Source organism: Diadema antillarum, unplaced genomic scaffold, assembly GCF_040938485.1.
Source record: "Diadema antillarum isolate AM-2024a unplaced genomic scaffold, OU_Dant_1.0 scf00000205, whole genome shotgun sequence".
NCBI classification, from domain to species: Eukaryota; Metazoa; Echinodermata; class Echinoidea; order Diadematoida; family Diadematidae; genus Diadema; species Diadema antillarum.
The window spans coordinates 459,287-476,391 of NW_027271094.1; the positions used below are offsets into that span (position 1 = coordinate 459,287).

At 41.0% G+C, this 17,105-nt stretch overlaps 1 protein-coding gene across 1 annotated transcript; it reads right to left on the bottom strand.

The window, feature by feature from the left end:
* Window positions 1–3,895: 3,895 nt before the first annotated feature.
* Window positions 3,896–15,625, bottom strand: LOC139723989 (calcium-independent phospholipase A2-gamma-like). The gene is made up of 7 exons (XM_071635187.1): window positions 14,574–15,625; window positions 13,899–14,203; window positions 13,102–13,368; window positions 6,998–7,064; window positions 6,022–6,213; window positions 5,298–5,499; window positions 3,896–4,154 (listed from the first exon to the last, which is right to left on the bottom strand). Exons 1-7 carry the CDS (start codon window positions 15,537–15,539, stop codon window positions 3,904–3,906), a joined length of 2,250 nt encoding a protein of 749 aa, XP_071491288.1. The 5' UTR covers window positions 15,540–15,625; the 3' UTR covers window positions 3,896–3,903.
* Between the last annotated feature and the right edge of the window lie 1,480 nt (window positions 15,626–17,105).

Below are 17,105 nucleotides of genomic sequence, written 5' to 3' on the forward strand. Positions count from 1 at the left end.
TTGATAAAAACAAGTGGCTAAGGTATGCTGTATGAAATACAGTTTATTCACCTCTACTTCTGAGTAATGTTTGGCCCCATTTCACACTAGGCAAGGAGCAACTTGTCCTCAGAGACCTACACTGAAAATCTCCTGAGTGGACACATTATTGTGATGCACACCTCATGTTAAAAACAGAAAATTGTGACACTGCACAAACTTCCCGAGCTCGATGTCCATGGACTTCTCATGGTCTTTGGTTTCTCTGTTGCAGATTCTATTCCTTCTGTCTACAGAAATGGTGCTATTATTACACAAAAGTACACAAAGACACAGAGAATAACCACAAAGACCAATATTCCAAACCTGGAAGGAGATAACACTTGATCAAAAAAATAGCAACAAACAAACAACATTTGACCACCAAATCTATGCCCCAACCCTTCAAGATCAGTACCATTGCTTGGCAGTATGCATTCAAACATTCTCTATCTCAGTAAGTAACAGTATAGGGATGCCAATGATGTTTGACCATAGTTGGGAGATAAGTTCTACTCTGAAACAAGCACAAAACTTGGCTGCTTACGGCATCATATACACAACTTGGCAAATTAGTATTTTAGGGGGAATTATCATATCAGGATTTAAAACTGCTGAGGCAACTAAAGTCAGATGGAGAATTGTGACAAATAGCCATACTGCTGCAGCCTTTCGTGATTGACATTTTTTAGTCTACGAGACAACAGTGTATCACATCCCTCGTTTAATTGTTTGATCAAAGACGTTTGTGAATTAAAAATGTTATCAGAGCATTAAAATACAGTCCTGAATATTACATGCACCTGTACATTGCACTTGCTCGTCAAACAAGCCTTCATCACAGTCACTGGTCAGTTTACCATTTCTTTGTCTGGTCTGATTCTAGCAGCACACATCAATATACAAAACATAGATTATCATGTTTTAAACTGAGCAGGCAGACATTCATAAACAAAATTCACATACATGTTGTACATGTTGCTACACACCTCTCATCAAGGAGCAATGGGCATTGTTCTATGACTGGCATGTTTGACCTATTTTTTACTGGAATGCATGCTTAAGACTTGCATTATCCAGTATCTTTTAGCTAATGCTAGAACAACAAACTGATAATCTGGGATAAGCAGTGCAATATAAAATTCTGACCCAATGATGTATATGCATTTTTCATCAACATTTCACCAGTATTGTCACACTTTACAATGAGATACACGTATGTTCGAGGTAGGAATACAAAGATATACAATGAAATGCCTTACTTACATCAACCACAATTTTACGTAATTCTTGTCCTTTGCAACTGCTATAGGCATAATAGGGACTATCATATTTGTTCTATAGTATGTTCCTTTTAAGGCGTTTTCTTTTTTTCATAAATGCCTGCTATCAAAGTACATTTGCACACTGCAACTGGAACACTACATGTAGGTACTGCCTCAATTCCTGCGTGTTACAAGTTTGCATCTCAACTCACCGATGACATACAAACAAGAATACAGTATGAACAGAGATATGATTTGAAAAGAAAAAAAAATACTGCTGTAGAGCATATTGTACTAGCTGAAGTAACAAATTTTATACATAACCCCCCCCCCCCAAAAAAAAAAAAAAAATACCAGGTACACATCCAACTGGTACAAGTCTTAATGCTGGATAAGTGAAACAAATATACTGTAAACTATTACACCCAGTGTGATTGTGTGCCTCCCTGAGACGATTTCAACAGACTGGTAATTAATCACTATCAGTGATAAGTCAGGCCAAACCAGATATAGCCTCTGTCAGGACTGGAACCCGTACGCAAAGTGTGCACACACTTCTCAAATATTTGAACATTCTACAGAAGTGCTCACAAAATGTAGCAATACATGTTACTGTAAAACTAGGGATTTTCGCGTGCACTTTAATTTCTCAAATTTCGCGAACGCCAAGATTTGCGAAATTAAAATGCATGCGAAAGTCCTTGTTTACACTATATGCATTGAACGCCAGTGGCAATTTGCGAAAATTTCATGCCACGAAAAAGGCTGTCTGCTCCAATTCGCGAAAAATTCATGCCGCGAATATATGATGTTTTACAGTACTTTAATGCAGTCAAAAACAATAACAGCATGTTAATCAATCACACACAAAGTCAGATGTAGTGATGATCATTGTATGGATGTATTTGAAGAAAAAGAAAGAAGGAAATAATTCAATTTTGACTTTATTCTTCTAGTTTAAAACTGTAAAACTCCAATATGGTAAGGGTGGATGTTTTACTAAGTAATAACATATACATTACGTTGTACAATGAATTGTAAAATCACAATGCCATGTTTACGTCATAATGGGGCTGCATGATTATATTTAACTTTGTGAAGATGTCCCAGATTAAAATGAGGGAATAAAATGTCGAACACTGACAGTAACTCAAGAAAGGAGAGTGGCCACTATCATCCTTTCCAAAAGAAACCTTCATCAAATGAAGCAATGCCTGTGGAGGACTACAAATGGAAAACGGAAGTATGATCCGCTGAGTTGCACTTTAAGAACACACTCGTAAACAAAGCTAGCTCAAAGCAAGGTCATACAAGTACACATGGAGGGAATCATCCTTCTAAAGAATGGATTGCACACTGGAAGTAAGATTTAGTGACTGCCTTCTGCGACTTTTAGACAGAATGAAAGTCTTGTTTAAAAGAGATACTCATGGTTAGTACACCTTTCCTCAATATCACACATTTGTTTCTCCTATTGCAGCTTATAAAGTATCCCCCTCCCCACAGCTGTGTTCTTCCTACAGTGTATGCTATTCTCAATCAAACAGGATTTGCATCAAGCTGCTGGTATACTGTTTGGGTAGTTCAATTCCGGTACGATAGTCACCTTAGTGAAAATCACCATAGAAGAGACAAAAAGAAACACAAAGTGATGTAACCTCAAACAAATAGAAGCCATATAAGGTATATGTATTCTGGGGGGCATTTCATGAAGCATTTTGGTCAGATATTTTTCTGACAAACTGTTACAAGCTATTGAAATCCTTGCATCTGATTGGCTGAGAATATCATACTACAGTGTACCAAAGAGACATGGTGAAATGATTGTCAGAGTAGATAGAGAAAAAATAAAATCATCATAATGTCATCTATGCTGATGAAACCAAGCAGCGTATTTCTGACATCGTAAGGTAAAGTTGACAATGTATATTTTTACTTTTTCAGTTTCTTGTGAAATCATACAGCAGCTGCTTTGGCAATGACATAATGTCCACTGTTTTTCACACAGTTCAGCAAGTTCATATCTGCGCAGCATAAGAGTACACATTTCCACAACTCCAGTGCCGATACACACGTTAGAGGCAGTTTGCTGGGAGGAGAGAGTAGTGTGGAGTTTGGAAACATTCACAATATAAGATTTAGCAGCATTGAGATGGGGCAAGTTTGATCTAAGACAACTTACAGCTTAAAGTCACACATACAGGATTCTTAGCAAGACACTCACATCCCGTTTCAATGTGCCTTTCACCATATTGCATATTACCACTTTGATGCAGCGCATACTCTCAACAATTCTTCCTTTTCTTCAAGAAGATTGAGAAACAGGTACAATGTAGAACACCATGTCAGGCTAAATACTCGACAAGTTTCACTTTGGATACAATTTTGGAACACCTACAATGATGAGTACCTTATCTCACGGTGAAAAGAAATGAACACTGATGGTCAGCTACATGTACATCCTCATATGCCTCATCCCCGGACATGGCAAGCACATGTCCAATTTCTCCTAATCCATTTCAGCAGCCTGATCTGCTGCACCTGTCATTTGCAAATATAGCAAAACACTGAAATGGCCTTGATGGAGACTGATAAACAAATGAGCTGTTGCAGTACACACCTATTGGTACATGTCTTTCTTCTCTTTGAGCCAGTCTGTCGCCCTCTGTAGGTGAGATTTCTCCCTAGTCAGCACGCCGGCTGCCTGCATGAGGCGTAGCTCGTTGAAGGACACGTACTCCTGGGCCTCCTCCTGAAGCTGGTCAATCTTCTCCGGCCGGTTCTCATCTAGGAGGAAGTCCTCGGACAGCAGGGGGTTGAATCGGAAGTAGGACCCCTGTGGGAGAAGGTCCTGGAGGGTTGTGTGCACCGCTGTAGGCAAGGAGGTGATTAAAACAAACATAAGTCGGGCTGCATCGTGCTTTCACTTCATGGCTTGTGTAACTGCAATTCAGAACACTGACACTATTGCAACTTAGGAGCATGCCTATCATGTTGCGTTGACAGGTGTGAAGATTACGCCAAGGTGCCTCAAGATTTACCCAAATTATGACACATGTAAGTAAACCTCTGGTATGACCAAAAATTTGACGGAACAAACTTTGTGACAATTGACTACAAGAAAGCCATCCATTCATATTCAAGTTGCTGTCTTTGGTATTGTGTGGGTTACTATGTATGTATCTGTGATTTTTCCTTTTTTTGTGAGGGAGAGGAGCAGTTATGGCAAAGGCAAAGGTGTGCCGTGTCTTAGAAGTGATTTTATTTACAAATAATTACAGATACAAACTAGAGAAGCACTCTGAGAGCGCAGACCTCCGCCAAGCATGCAGCTCATTTCCGCCACTGATCTTGTTCTTGTTCTTCCATAGAGATATCAGTGATTTCCACCCATACGTATAGCATTGTGTGCTGAAAGTCGCCCCATTTCCCAATATAGAAGCCTTTATGTCATAAACCCTCAGCTGCACAGCGCGCCCCGCCCTAGCAGAAACTAGAGCACGCACTTTAGTGCGCGCATGCAAACCTCAAATACGCGCAGCCTAAACTCTCAAGTTCATTGACCCTACCTGCCAAAACATCAAAAATCCTTCATAAATTCCCCCCAAATTCTCACATCACTACCAAAAGTTAATCGTTTGTTACTTGTGTCATTCTCAATCTTTCCTACAAGTTTCATCCCAATCCGTTCACTACTTTTCGAGTTATTTTGCACACAGACAAAGTAACCAACTAACTAACTAACTAACTAACGAACAAACAAACAAACCAACGGTAACGAAAACAGAACTTCCTCCCTTGGCGGAGGTAAAAACATATTTGCAATATAATACACCGACCAACAGGCACACATTCATCATTTTTGGATCAACAGACTGGTAAATAATACATCCTAAATTGGACTATCAACGTGTGCCACAATGAATTCTGAGAAAATATATATGAACTCGAATACTGAAACCTTGCAAAGCTGAAAGTCAGTGTGTGAGTGTTGGCCGTAAACCTAAAACTCACCTTCTGTGTCAGTAGCACTGATCATGAACTGGTAGAGTTTCTTCTTCAGGCTGCTGTACTCAGAAGACTCCACACCCTCCTCCACCGGGTCATAGCGACCGGTACCCAGGGATACGAGACACTGGACGGGAGTGTCCGGCCACAGCAGCTTACTCTCATGGATACCCAGGGCACTGGGATTGTTGGTCAGGACACCACCATCCTGTCAAACATGTAAAAAAATAATAATAATTCCGATGAAAACATAAGTCCACATGCTACTGCAAAATTATTAGAATATGATTTTGAGAAAATGAACTCATCATACTATTTTCTCAGCCACAAAGTAAACACATCTTTCTCATAATTACAATGAATTGATTTGATACATTATGAGCTTAAAACTAACTTTATACAAATAACAGATTACTTTGTCCTGGCCAAAAATACATGAAAGTTAATAAAAAAAAACAACAACAACAACCCACTGTAAGCTCAAAACAGAACATTACTTTATAGGCAATATTCTACAGGTAGTCGTAAACATACATTCTGTTTTGAAGGGGGAAAACAACCTGAGATGGTATGTACCATGTATGCTATTCCCCATGAATGAAGCATCTACACGGATAGATTCCAGGTAATAAAATAAAATAACCACAGACCAAAACTAAACAATATTTTCATGTAATAATGCCAGAATCTCTCACACTGTAAAATCATCACTCATCAATGCTCTCCTAACCTGAAAGACAAAGTCATCCAGCTTGTATTCCTCAAAGTAGCCTGGTGCGGCGGAGGACGCCCTCAGCCCCTCACACAACCGGTACTTGCAGGACCCCTGGTAGAAGGACGAGGTGTTGGCTGGTGGGTTGTAGTTGCGAAACAGGAAGTTCTTCACGACTCCAGCGTTCATCAGCGTTGCCACAGCTGCCACCTACATGTATCAGCAGGCATACATTTGGATCAATCACAACATCTTGGCCTCACCAACGTCAGGGACAGAAAGGAAAATTCAGGTGTAGAAAAAATACCCCCTTAACCCGTTGAGGATGGACTTATTTTGCTATAACACACATTTCCCGACACCTGCACAAGTATTCTCATGACTCGTCTTCAATGGGTTAATGTTACTGGCCAAGTATTTTCAGCATCCACCAACTAAAGAGGAAAGATGGTGTGTGTTTCTTTTGGGGAAACATGACGAGGAGTACAAACAGGAGACATTTTAGGTAAAGCCTAACAATCAGCAATATCAATAATGCTATTGTTGCAAAAGCTAAACTCTACTGAAAGTTTTGTGCTACTGTATATTCATGAAAGTAAAGATTCTGGACAAGAAAATAAGGGAAAACTTAACAAATCAGACAACTAGTAAAATAGCCATTCCACTGCTTATTTAACTGTTTATTGGTATATCATCTGGCAAGGTTCTCTATCAAATATTCAAACAGTAGTCTTGAGTATGTATGCAAAGCCATGGTATAAAATCTTTAATCTGATCTTTACACATATTGACCACAACAGAGTTTCTTTTATTGCACCTCTTTTAATACCAATTAATCGCTATGAATTCCACTCTCCAGATGTAGTAACATAAGAAACCACCATTATTACCACTAAACTTTTACCACTCTACAGAAGAGTTCACTGTACAAGATACAGTGATGTATTGGCAAATATATACTCATAGCCATTATCTTATTTGCACTGCACTGTACCTTTGGACACGTTGGGTCCTGAGACATCTCAATACCTGGGCTCTGCCCCACACCTTGCATGTGATCTCTGCAAGAAGAAGATATACAGGTACAAAGTGTGACTTTGATGCCTTCAATGTATGATTCATAAGTTATACCACATTGCGACTTTGGATGGTTAGTATGCAATATTGCTTGGAGATACACAAGTGTGCTAATCTGCACACCTGGCACTTCATCAGGTTAAACGTCAACAACTTTTAATAACATTTTTCATGCAAAGAGCTCTATCTTGCAGAAAGATTATATTGTACAAACAAATCAAATACTGCCAGTGCATACAACAATGCCATCAGACAACGACAGAATTCTGGTCATGGATATTTTTTTTCCCTAATATTAAACAGAAGTGTACTTACTAAGGTCAACTGCAATTCACTTTTTTTTTTGCCTTGTCAGAATACTAATGATCATTTCAAATCAGAAAGGTCCAAAATGCATAAAAGGCATTAAGTTACAATTTGTAGTAGTGTAGATATTGGAAGATACACCTTTATTGTGCAAGTCTGAAAGTGAAGTATGTTTGTTCAAGCATTAATACTGCAATGTAGTGTGTTTCTGATCAACTATCCTTTCCTGATGTCATCACCCAACTAACTCATTATCTATTTATTATTATTATTATTATTATTTATTTATTTATTTATTTATTTATTTATTTATTTTTTTTTTTTTGGGGGGGGATATTAGTCACTTTAGCATAAAAGTGTATCATTTAGGAGAACATGGGTTAATAGAGCAATGCATTAAAAGAAAACTGAACAAAGTAAGTTAATGATTCACATGCTCTTTGGTGTGAACCCTGCAGTGACAATCTGAACATTCAGTCCAAAAGTATGCATGAAAATTCAAAATCAATGAGTAGTTAGGGCATTTTAGAAAATTTCTGGACCATCTGTGAAAAAATTGCTTACCAATAGCTTTCTTCACCAATGTGTTCACTAAGGTGTCTACTAACACCTCTCAATTAGTTCCAACCCAAATCCTTGTGGAAAATTCTGGGGAGCCAATCAAAATCGAGCACCCGGAGGGGGGCGGGGCAGAAATGGAAAAATATATATTTTTTTCCAATATAAGCGAGTGAGATGATTTCTGGGGGTGCAGAATCGATTCCCACAATTAGTTTTGAGTACAAACAACTCTCTGACCGTGAAATAGGCCACGTCTCCTTTTTGCCCCCACCGAAATACGTAAATATTGGTATTTTTATACTTATCTTATTAGGTTTATATAATGGGTTTTTAGGGTGCACTGAAAACACTTGTGTGCGATGGGAAGTAGTCGTTACCATTTCTCTTATATCCATAACACCAAATATAATCATATTACTGCTGTGTATACTTATTAAATGTTTGATTCTCAATAGTTTTGAACCAACATCCTCGTGGAAAAAAATCAACAACAACAACAACTGTAGAGCCAGTTAAATCTATGCAACAGAATGGGAGGGGTTGTCAAACAATGGGAAGATTTTTTTTTTTTGCCAGTATTATCGTGTGAGATGTCCAATTAGGGGTTTCTGGGGGTACTGAATGGATTCGAAACATTAGTTTTGAGTTAAAACTACTACCTGATCATTAAAATAGGCCACACCTACTTTTTGCACCCGCCGAATCATGTATTATTGGTATTTTAATCTATACGCATCTCGGTAGGTTTATGTAGTGAGTTGGTTAGAATGCTGCATTGAGTTCTATCATCACTTAATTTGAGCTACACCTCCTCTAAAAACAGTTGGCAAAACACTGAAACATAAGTGTGCAAAATAACAAAAGTAGTCGTTCCCTCTTCTTTTACTTCCCGTATGCCCATTTAAATCCAACAGAAATATATCTCAATATTGAAACCTTGGTACATTATCCTACTCACAGACATCTCCCTCGCTGCTCCCATCAGCTGTTTGGTCGATGTTCTGGCAACAGCTACCACGACATTTGCCGCAAAAAGAAATACACTTGACTCCTTACTTTTTATTATACAACTTGCTTTTTACAACTGAGGGCCGGCGACTGTGTGCTACAGTCCCCCTCACAGTTACAGCTGACAAACTTCAGAGAATAGTCCTTTGCGATGGGTCTGTTGAAGGGACCGGTGCGTAACCTTGGTCCTCAAGCTTCCATCCATACTCCAAGACATCCAATGATGGAGTTTGCAACATTAGCCAATCTCTGGTTTGGAGATAAGTTTGTAGAGGATGCTGCTCTGCAGCTTATGTTGTCGGGGACATGTAATTTCTCAGTTTTGATGCTCCCAGCAGCAGCCCGCTTGCTGAAGACGTCAAATCTCAAGTCTCCAAAGTCTGTTGGGTGATCTTCCATGGAACATGAGCTTAAATAATACACAGCCGGTTTTAATGATATCATCTTTCTTGCCTCGGATATCCAGAGACGCATCCATGGCCCTTTCCGCCTTGTCAGTCTCGCAGAGCTTGTTTACCAAAGTTGATTTGCTGAACCCAGAAATTGCTGACACTGTATCGCAGCCGGAAAAGCTGTGCAAGAATTCAAGATCAAACACTTCCGGTATCTCTCTGGGAGGGCCTCCCTTATCTTTGGGATTATAATCATAAGATGTTTCCTTGGCGCTTGTGAGGAAGACAGAGTGAATCAGCAAAAAGATGATGTCGGTGTCCCCAGCCCTCACCTCAACAGTATAATCTTTTGCCTCATCTAGAGCTGCCCGGACTGTAGCAGTGTCTGTATCATCATGGTATTGCTGTACACTGATCTCATTTCTACTGAATGTCTCAGCAAGCACCAGAATAAAATGGGCCTTGTTGCTCTTGCTTTTCTCTTGGAACGAGGCTTCTAATGTCTGGGCGAATCAAAATGTCACATCAAGCATTCTTCGTTCGTCTCCGGTGATCAAGGCCCTTAGTGGTGCTGCCGTATCCGTCAGAGACCACATTGATTTGGAGAAACTGGCTCCCCATGGACTTAAAAAATGGAGGTATCTCTTGGCAATTAATGCCCTTAGCAGGTGAGGTTAGCTTCCCATTTGACGTTGCGCAAGAGCCATCCACCATCCGTCACCAGACTCGTGCAGGGGTTTATTCTACGGGTTCCACAGAAGTCTTGCTAGGGTGCATGGTTTCCATACACAGTGAATTTGGTATAAAGCTCTTACCAAATTCACTTTGTATGGAAACCATGCAGTCAGTTTCTCAGACCATGAGCGGTCAGGTACATGGACTAAAATCACGATGGAAACCACACTCATGGGTGAGGCCAAATCCTCAAACAGTCTTAACAGAGGACGCTTCCGGAATGAATCTCCTCACAGGTGTTGGGTTAAGACGCTAAACCACTTCTCATGCATTTACCAGGAACTTGAACAAGGTATGAACAAGCGTGAGGTACCTGACCACACGCACGTCACAAGAGCCCAGATGAAGAATGACGAAGATGCTGTCAACGCCATTTTCGGATGGTTGGAGGAGATCGACCTCTTCGATGCAACATGGGACAAGAAGACCCTAGTATCCTTTATAACAGGATTCAGCAGCACTCCAGAGGACCCAGTCAACGCTGATCAGGCAGAGGAGGTTGGCAGAGCCATGCTGGCCAAGATGAATGGACGAACGGTTCTGGATTCAATTGAAACTAAAGCAAAAGGTGAAGTCATTAGAGAGCCTTAGAAGTGGACCCAAAGCCAATGGAAAGAAGCTGGTTATTGACTCATTCAAGCTCTTCAACCGTCTAATCATCAGTTTGCGTGAAGTCAAGACCGAAGGTCTGTCATTTGAGTTGACTCCAACACCAATGTCTCTATTTGACAAAGACTAGAAGTTGCGAAATCCAGACAATGCTGCCCAAGCAAGATTTCTGAAAGCATTTGTGGAAAGCGTTGAACGAACCCCCTGCATGAGTCTGTTTATTGATGGTGGATGACTATACTGCACAACGTCAAGCGGGAGGCTGACCTATCCTGGAAGGGCATTTCCGAGAGCTACCTTCTGTTTTTGAAGTCCATGGGGAGCCAGTTTCTCCAATCACTGTAGTCTTTGGTAGATACGGCAGCTCTGCTAAGGACAATGATCACATGAGACGAACAAAGAATGCACGATGTGACATTCCCTTTCGCCCAGACATCAAAGCCTCGTTCCAAGAGAAAAGTTTATCCACAACAAGAGCAACAAGCCCCGGCTCATTCTGCTGCTTGCTGAGAAATTCAGTAGAAATGGGATCAGTGTACGGCAATGCCACGATGATGCAGACACTGCTATAGTCCGGGAATATATCTAGATTAGGCAAAATATTCTCCTGTTTAGGTAAGGGCGGAGGACACCGATATCATGGTTTTGCTGATTCACCCCATCTTCCTCACAAGAGCAAAAGAAACATCTTGTAGTATCGCAAAGATCAGGGAGGCCCTTCCAGAGAGATACCGAAAGTGTTTGATCTTGAACTCTTGCACAGCTTCTCTGGCTGCAATACAGTGTCAGCGATTTCTGGGTTCGCAAATCAACTTTGGTAAACAAGCTCTGAGAGACTGACAAGGCGGAAAGGGCCATGGATGTGTTTCTGGACATCCGAGGCAAGAAAGATGATATCATTAAAACCGGCTGTGTATTATTTAAGCTCATGTTCCATGGAAAACCACCCGAAAGACTTGGAGGCTTGAGATTTGACATCTTCAGCAAGCGGGCTGCTGATGAGCGCATCAAACCTGACAACAGAAGCTGCAGCAGAGCATCCTCTACGAGCTTATCTCCAAACCAGAGGTTGGCTAATGTTGCAAACTCCATCATTGGATGTCTTGGAGTATGGATGGAAGCTTGAGGACCAAGGTTACGCACAGGTCCCTTCAACAAACGCCATCGCAAAGGACTATTTTCGGAAGTTTGTGAGCTGCAAACTGTGAAGGGACTGTAGCGCACTGAAGTGCAGTTGTAAAAGCAAGGAGTTATGCATTTCTGTTTGCGGCAAATGGCATGGTAACTCTTGTCAGAACATCAACCAAACAGCTGATGGGGGCAGTAAGGGAGATGTTGGGGAGTAGGATAAAGTACCAAGGTTTCAATACAGTTCTGTTGTGCCAGATTTAAATGTGGCATAATGGAAGTAAGAGAAGTGGATTGCACAGTTAACGGTATATGTTGCAGTATTTTTTGCTCACTATTTTTAGAGTTGATACAGCTCAAATTCAATAATAGAACTCAATTCAGTGTTCTAAAAAACTCACTGAATAACCCACTGATGTACGTATGAAATACCAATAATACATGATTCAGCGGGTGCAAAAAGTAGGCGTGGCCTATTTTAATGGTCAGGTAGTATTTTTTACGCAAAACTTATGTTTCGAATCCTTTCAGCACCCCTAGAAACTTTAATTGGACATCTCACAAACTAATACTGGAAAAAAAATCTTCCTATTGATTGTCACCCCCACCCTTTTGTTGCTTTAATAGGTTTAACTGGCTCCACAGTTTTGGGTTTTTTTTCCCCCACAAGGATGTTGGTTCGAAATTATTGAGAATCAAACATTTAATAAGTAAAGCCTGTTTACAGTAATATGATTATATTTGGTGTTATGGATATAAGGGAAATGGGAACAACTACTTCCCATCGCACACAAATATTTTCAGTGCACCTTAAAAACCTACTATATAAACCCAATAAGATACGTATGAAAATACCAATATTTACGTATTTCAGCGGGGGCAAAAAGGAGGCGTGGCCTATTTCACGGTTAGAGAGTTGTTTATACTCAAAACTAATTGTGGGAATCGATTCTGCACCCCCAGAAACCCCTAATTAGACATCTCACACGCTTATATTGGAAAAAATATATATTTTTCCATTTCTGCCCCGCCCCCCTCCGGGTGCTCGATTTTGATTGGCTCCCCAGAATTTTCCACAAGGATTTGGGTTGGAACTAATTGAGAGGTGTTAGTAGACACCTTAGTGAACACATTGGTGAAGAAAGCTATTGGTAAGCAATTTTTTCACAGATGGTCCAGAAATTCTCTAAAATGCCCTAACTAGAGTATAGCCAAAAGAACACAAAGTGCCAAAAGCAATGGTCACTAATACAGTATGATTGATGTTTTCTGTCTACAATACCTTAGAATCTTCATCCACGCATCTGTATCGTAGTAGGCGTGGCTGAAGAAGAGCTTGCTGGTGCCAAGCAGAGAGTTCCTCTTGAAGACTTCCACACTCATCGTCTTGAAGAGTTCCTCACAAGTATCCAGTGATGCCCTGGCATAGGACAGGAGGTACACCAGTACTGCCCCTGAGCTGACCCCGATGATGTAGTCAAACAGCTGATGGATGGGCTGGCCCGAACGCCTCTCCAGCTCCCGCAGAAGTTCAATGGCAATGATCCCCCTACAAGGCAACGTTGGCAAAGATGAAAATATACTTCAAGAATTTGGATTGATAACAGAGACCATCTCCTGGCTATACACTCTAAAGAGAGCTTAGTGAAATTACACACATCATGAATTGTAAATATAGTAATTATCAAAATAATGAATTGTATATATCTACAGGCATATACATTTGAGCAATGATGAGGAAAGTAGTAATGCTAAAATCTTGCTTGTCAATGTAACTGCAGATATAAAGAATCTGATTCGATTCAGTTCATCAAGTATCACTGTTAAAGAAATTCACTTGCATATTGACATGCTTTGAACATTAATTCTTGCTTTATTCAGTTGTGCTTTAGCAGGTTTGTGCTTCATGATTATTTCAAAGCTGCAATGCAAATGCACTGTATTTTCAGACTTCAATATGGGGGGGGGGGGGGGAAAAAAAACAAAATGAAAAATTTCATCATACCTACACAATTCAAACTTTTATCATCATGCACTCAAATGTTGGCTTGGAGTAATTGGAGCTTTCTTCAAACTTACCTCGACCCACCCCCATCCACCGACAGGATACGCACACCCCGCCCTGACACGGCAGGGGCATAGCCCACCTGAGCCAGGGTCTGGTGGATCTGAGCTAGCAGCGTCATGTCCTTGGTCCTCTGTTTCAGCTTGAGCAGGGTTGGGATGAGCCTCTCCTGGACTGCCACCTGCCTGGACTCTGGGTACTGGATCAGGTGGTTGCACAGCCGCTGCAGGGTCAGCACACGGGAGGAAGTGGAGTTGGCCAGGCTCAGACCAACGGCCAGTGACCGTGTGCGGGCATCAATGTTAGCTTTGGAGATCACCTGTGGAGTGTCAATGTGTACGGTGGCAAGATTATATCTATGAAATTGCACTGACTTTGATATCATGTGATTGTCTACTTCTGTACAGTATTGTTCTTGAAGATTTACACGAGAAAAGAAGTTCAGCAGTAGAAAGAGAAAAACAGAATGCATACTGTGAGCAAAATCAAACAAATATTAGGACCATGATAAGCAATCAAAAATGAAAAGCATTAGTAGATAAAAGTATGTCTCAATAATCAAATACCATTGATCCAATATTTGGCTTCAGAATTTGACACAAACTTTTATATCAAACATCTTTATTTGAGTCTGCTACACTGTGATGTCAATGGTCTAATTTACTGAGACAACTAAAAAAGGTACTCACTGGTCTGGTCTTCTTGGCTGTAGTGTCCTCCTCATCAGCCCTCTGTTTGGCCTTGGTTTCTTTAAACTTGTCAGCAATCTCTGCATTCTTCCTGCTCTTAGCCACCACAGCTCCTTGGTTTCCTACAGCGGAGCTCTTCCCACTTGTTGGGTTGGTGTTGCTGCCGTTCAATGCCTCCGTCATCTCAACCAGCGGAACATCGGAATCAAAAAATGTTGTGGAGCTCTCTTCGATGGAAGTGGGAGATACCGGTAATACAGGTTTCTCTTTCCTCCTTCCCACAGCACGAAAGAGACTGACGGGTGACTTGAACAAATTCACCTGGATGTACTTGAGGTTGTAATTGTTGTAGATGTAAGAAGCCGTGCTGGGAGGCTGTGTTGAACCAGCCACATCGCTTCCTGTATGATCATCATTTCTTTCGTTGAGCACTTCTACTGATTGCAAGGATGTCTTGTTCTCACGGTTACCTGGACCATCTTTGAGATTGTCGCTGTTGCCATTCTCGACTTTCGCGGCATGGTGATCCTTTGTGTTCTGCACGGATGCGTCACTCGTGCTGGAAGTTGAAGATGGTGCCACACCGAATCTCTTCAAGATGGTGGAGGAAACTGAAGGAAGTCTACCAACCAGGTCAGCTGCTGATGGCATGTGATTTGAATATGATGAGGTAGCTTCATAACTTTCTGGCTTACATGTATGTCGCTGTTCTTGAGGATGAAAAGAAGCGCTTGCGTCGAGCGTATGATCATTAACAGCTGCTGCCTCATTCGTTGACATTGTATCAGTATGGCTGATTTCTGTTTTTGGATACATACCCGCTTTCGAATCTTCACTATGTAATTGCTCATCGGAGATTCCAGGTGTGGCATTTTCACATTTTCTTCTCCTCCGTAGCATTCCTGTGGCAGATTGTCCCAATTCTGTCAGTGCACTCACTGAAGTAATCTTTTTGAATGAAGGCATCTGTATCCAGTAACTAACTGGCTTCGCACCCAACTCAGAAGAACGGAATTCTACAATTGTTCCCTCTTTCAGTTCTTCCTTCCCAGCTGGAGCTCTATCACTTACGTGCACATTTTCTGATGATTGCTTGTCACTTGTCTTTGGCAAAATCTCGTCATGCTTGTTCTGCATGACAGTCCCATTGCTGAGGACATCACTGTGTTTGGAGGCCAACTTTGGAGTTGCCTGGAGACGATATGACAGCAGTGGGCTGACGACTCTCTCCATGACGTTCTTCTGGACTGAAGTGCTCGCCACCTCCACAGCTTGGTAGATGGTAGACCACGGCGATGATGCAGCCATAGCGCCTGCCTTCCTTGCGACTTTGTGCGTCTGCTTTGACGAATGGTGCCTGGCTGGCATGTACACAACATGCTTGCAAGATGGATGAATATTGCTGCTGCCTGCGGTCATGTATGCCACGCTTGACAACAGGGCTGCTCTACTCGACTTTTGCCTGGCCCTGCAACAGCGCCTACAAGGTTGACTGAAGGAGCTGGCAGGAGAGCACTTTCTTCCATGCCTGCGGATGACTAGCCTGCCCACCAAAATTGGCTTGCTAATCTCCATGGCAGCCGATACACATCAATGTGTATTTTCACTTTGCTGCTAAAGTCAAAGTATTAACACTTTTCGGCAATGCAGCTCTAGAATGAAAAATCTTCAGCAGATACTTTTTTTTTTGCCAATATGAGAACACAGACAGAAGTAGCAGTTCCACTTTCCAGTATCTGCAATGAGAAGAAAGAACAAAGTAGTGTAAAAAAAATTACAAGTTTATTTTTTTTTCACACTGCCATAATGTGATTAAGATAATTAGTCACAAATACTTTCCTTTTCTCCAAAAAAAAAAAAAAAAATCAACACTGGATAAAATTCTCGTGCCAACAGTGGAGTTTATACAGCTAAGTACTGTACAGTGTATAATAAAACCTCCACTAAATGTTACTTTGACTGCTCAAGGATTGAAAAAAAACCCAATTCAGAAAATCAAAATCTAAATGCTACTCCTGTGACATAATACATTCATGCGTGGCAAATGGAATCATGGGGCATGCTGCGCTGTAGACCCAGTACCACAGCGTTTAGGTTGCAGCGTAGCGTAGCATATTAATGAGCGCATTGCAAGATTTTGACTGAAAGATTGGTCTGTTTTCTGATTTCTGTTTCTGATTGGTTGTTGGAGATATGTTCAACAGAAACTAATGTCTAGCTTCACAGAATCCCCTCCTATACAAATGGAGAGCCACGGCATAAGAGTAAAAAAAAAAAAATGTTAAAAAAAAACTCTTCCAGACAGACAGATTTTTTCTGTCTAGATGCAAGATTTTGACCGAAAGATCGGTCTGTATTTGGTCATTCAGTGGGGATATTATATGTTCTGCTGAGATTGCATCTGGCTTTACGGAATCCCCTCATGCCTCATGAGAGCTGTAAAAGCCAAAAAATGATAAAGACTCAATAGTCTTACAGACAGATTATATCGCTGTATCTAAAAAGTAAACTCACATCGAAGTTATGAATGCA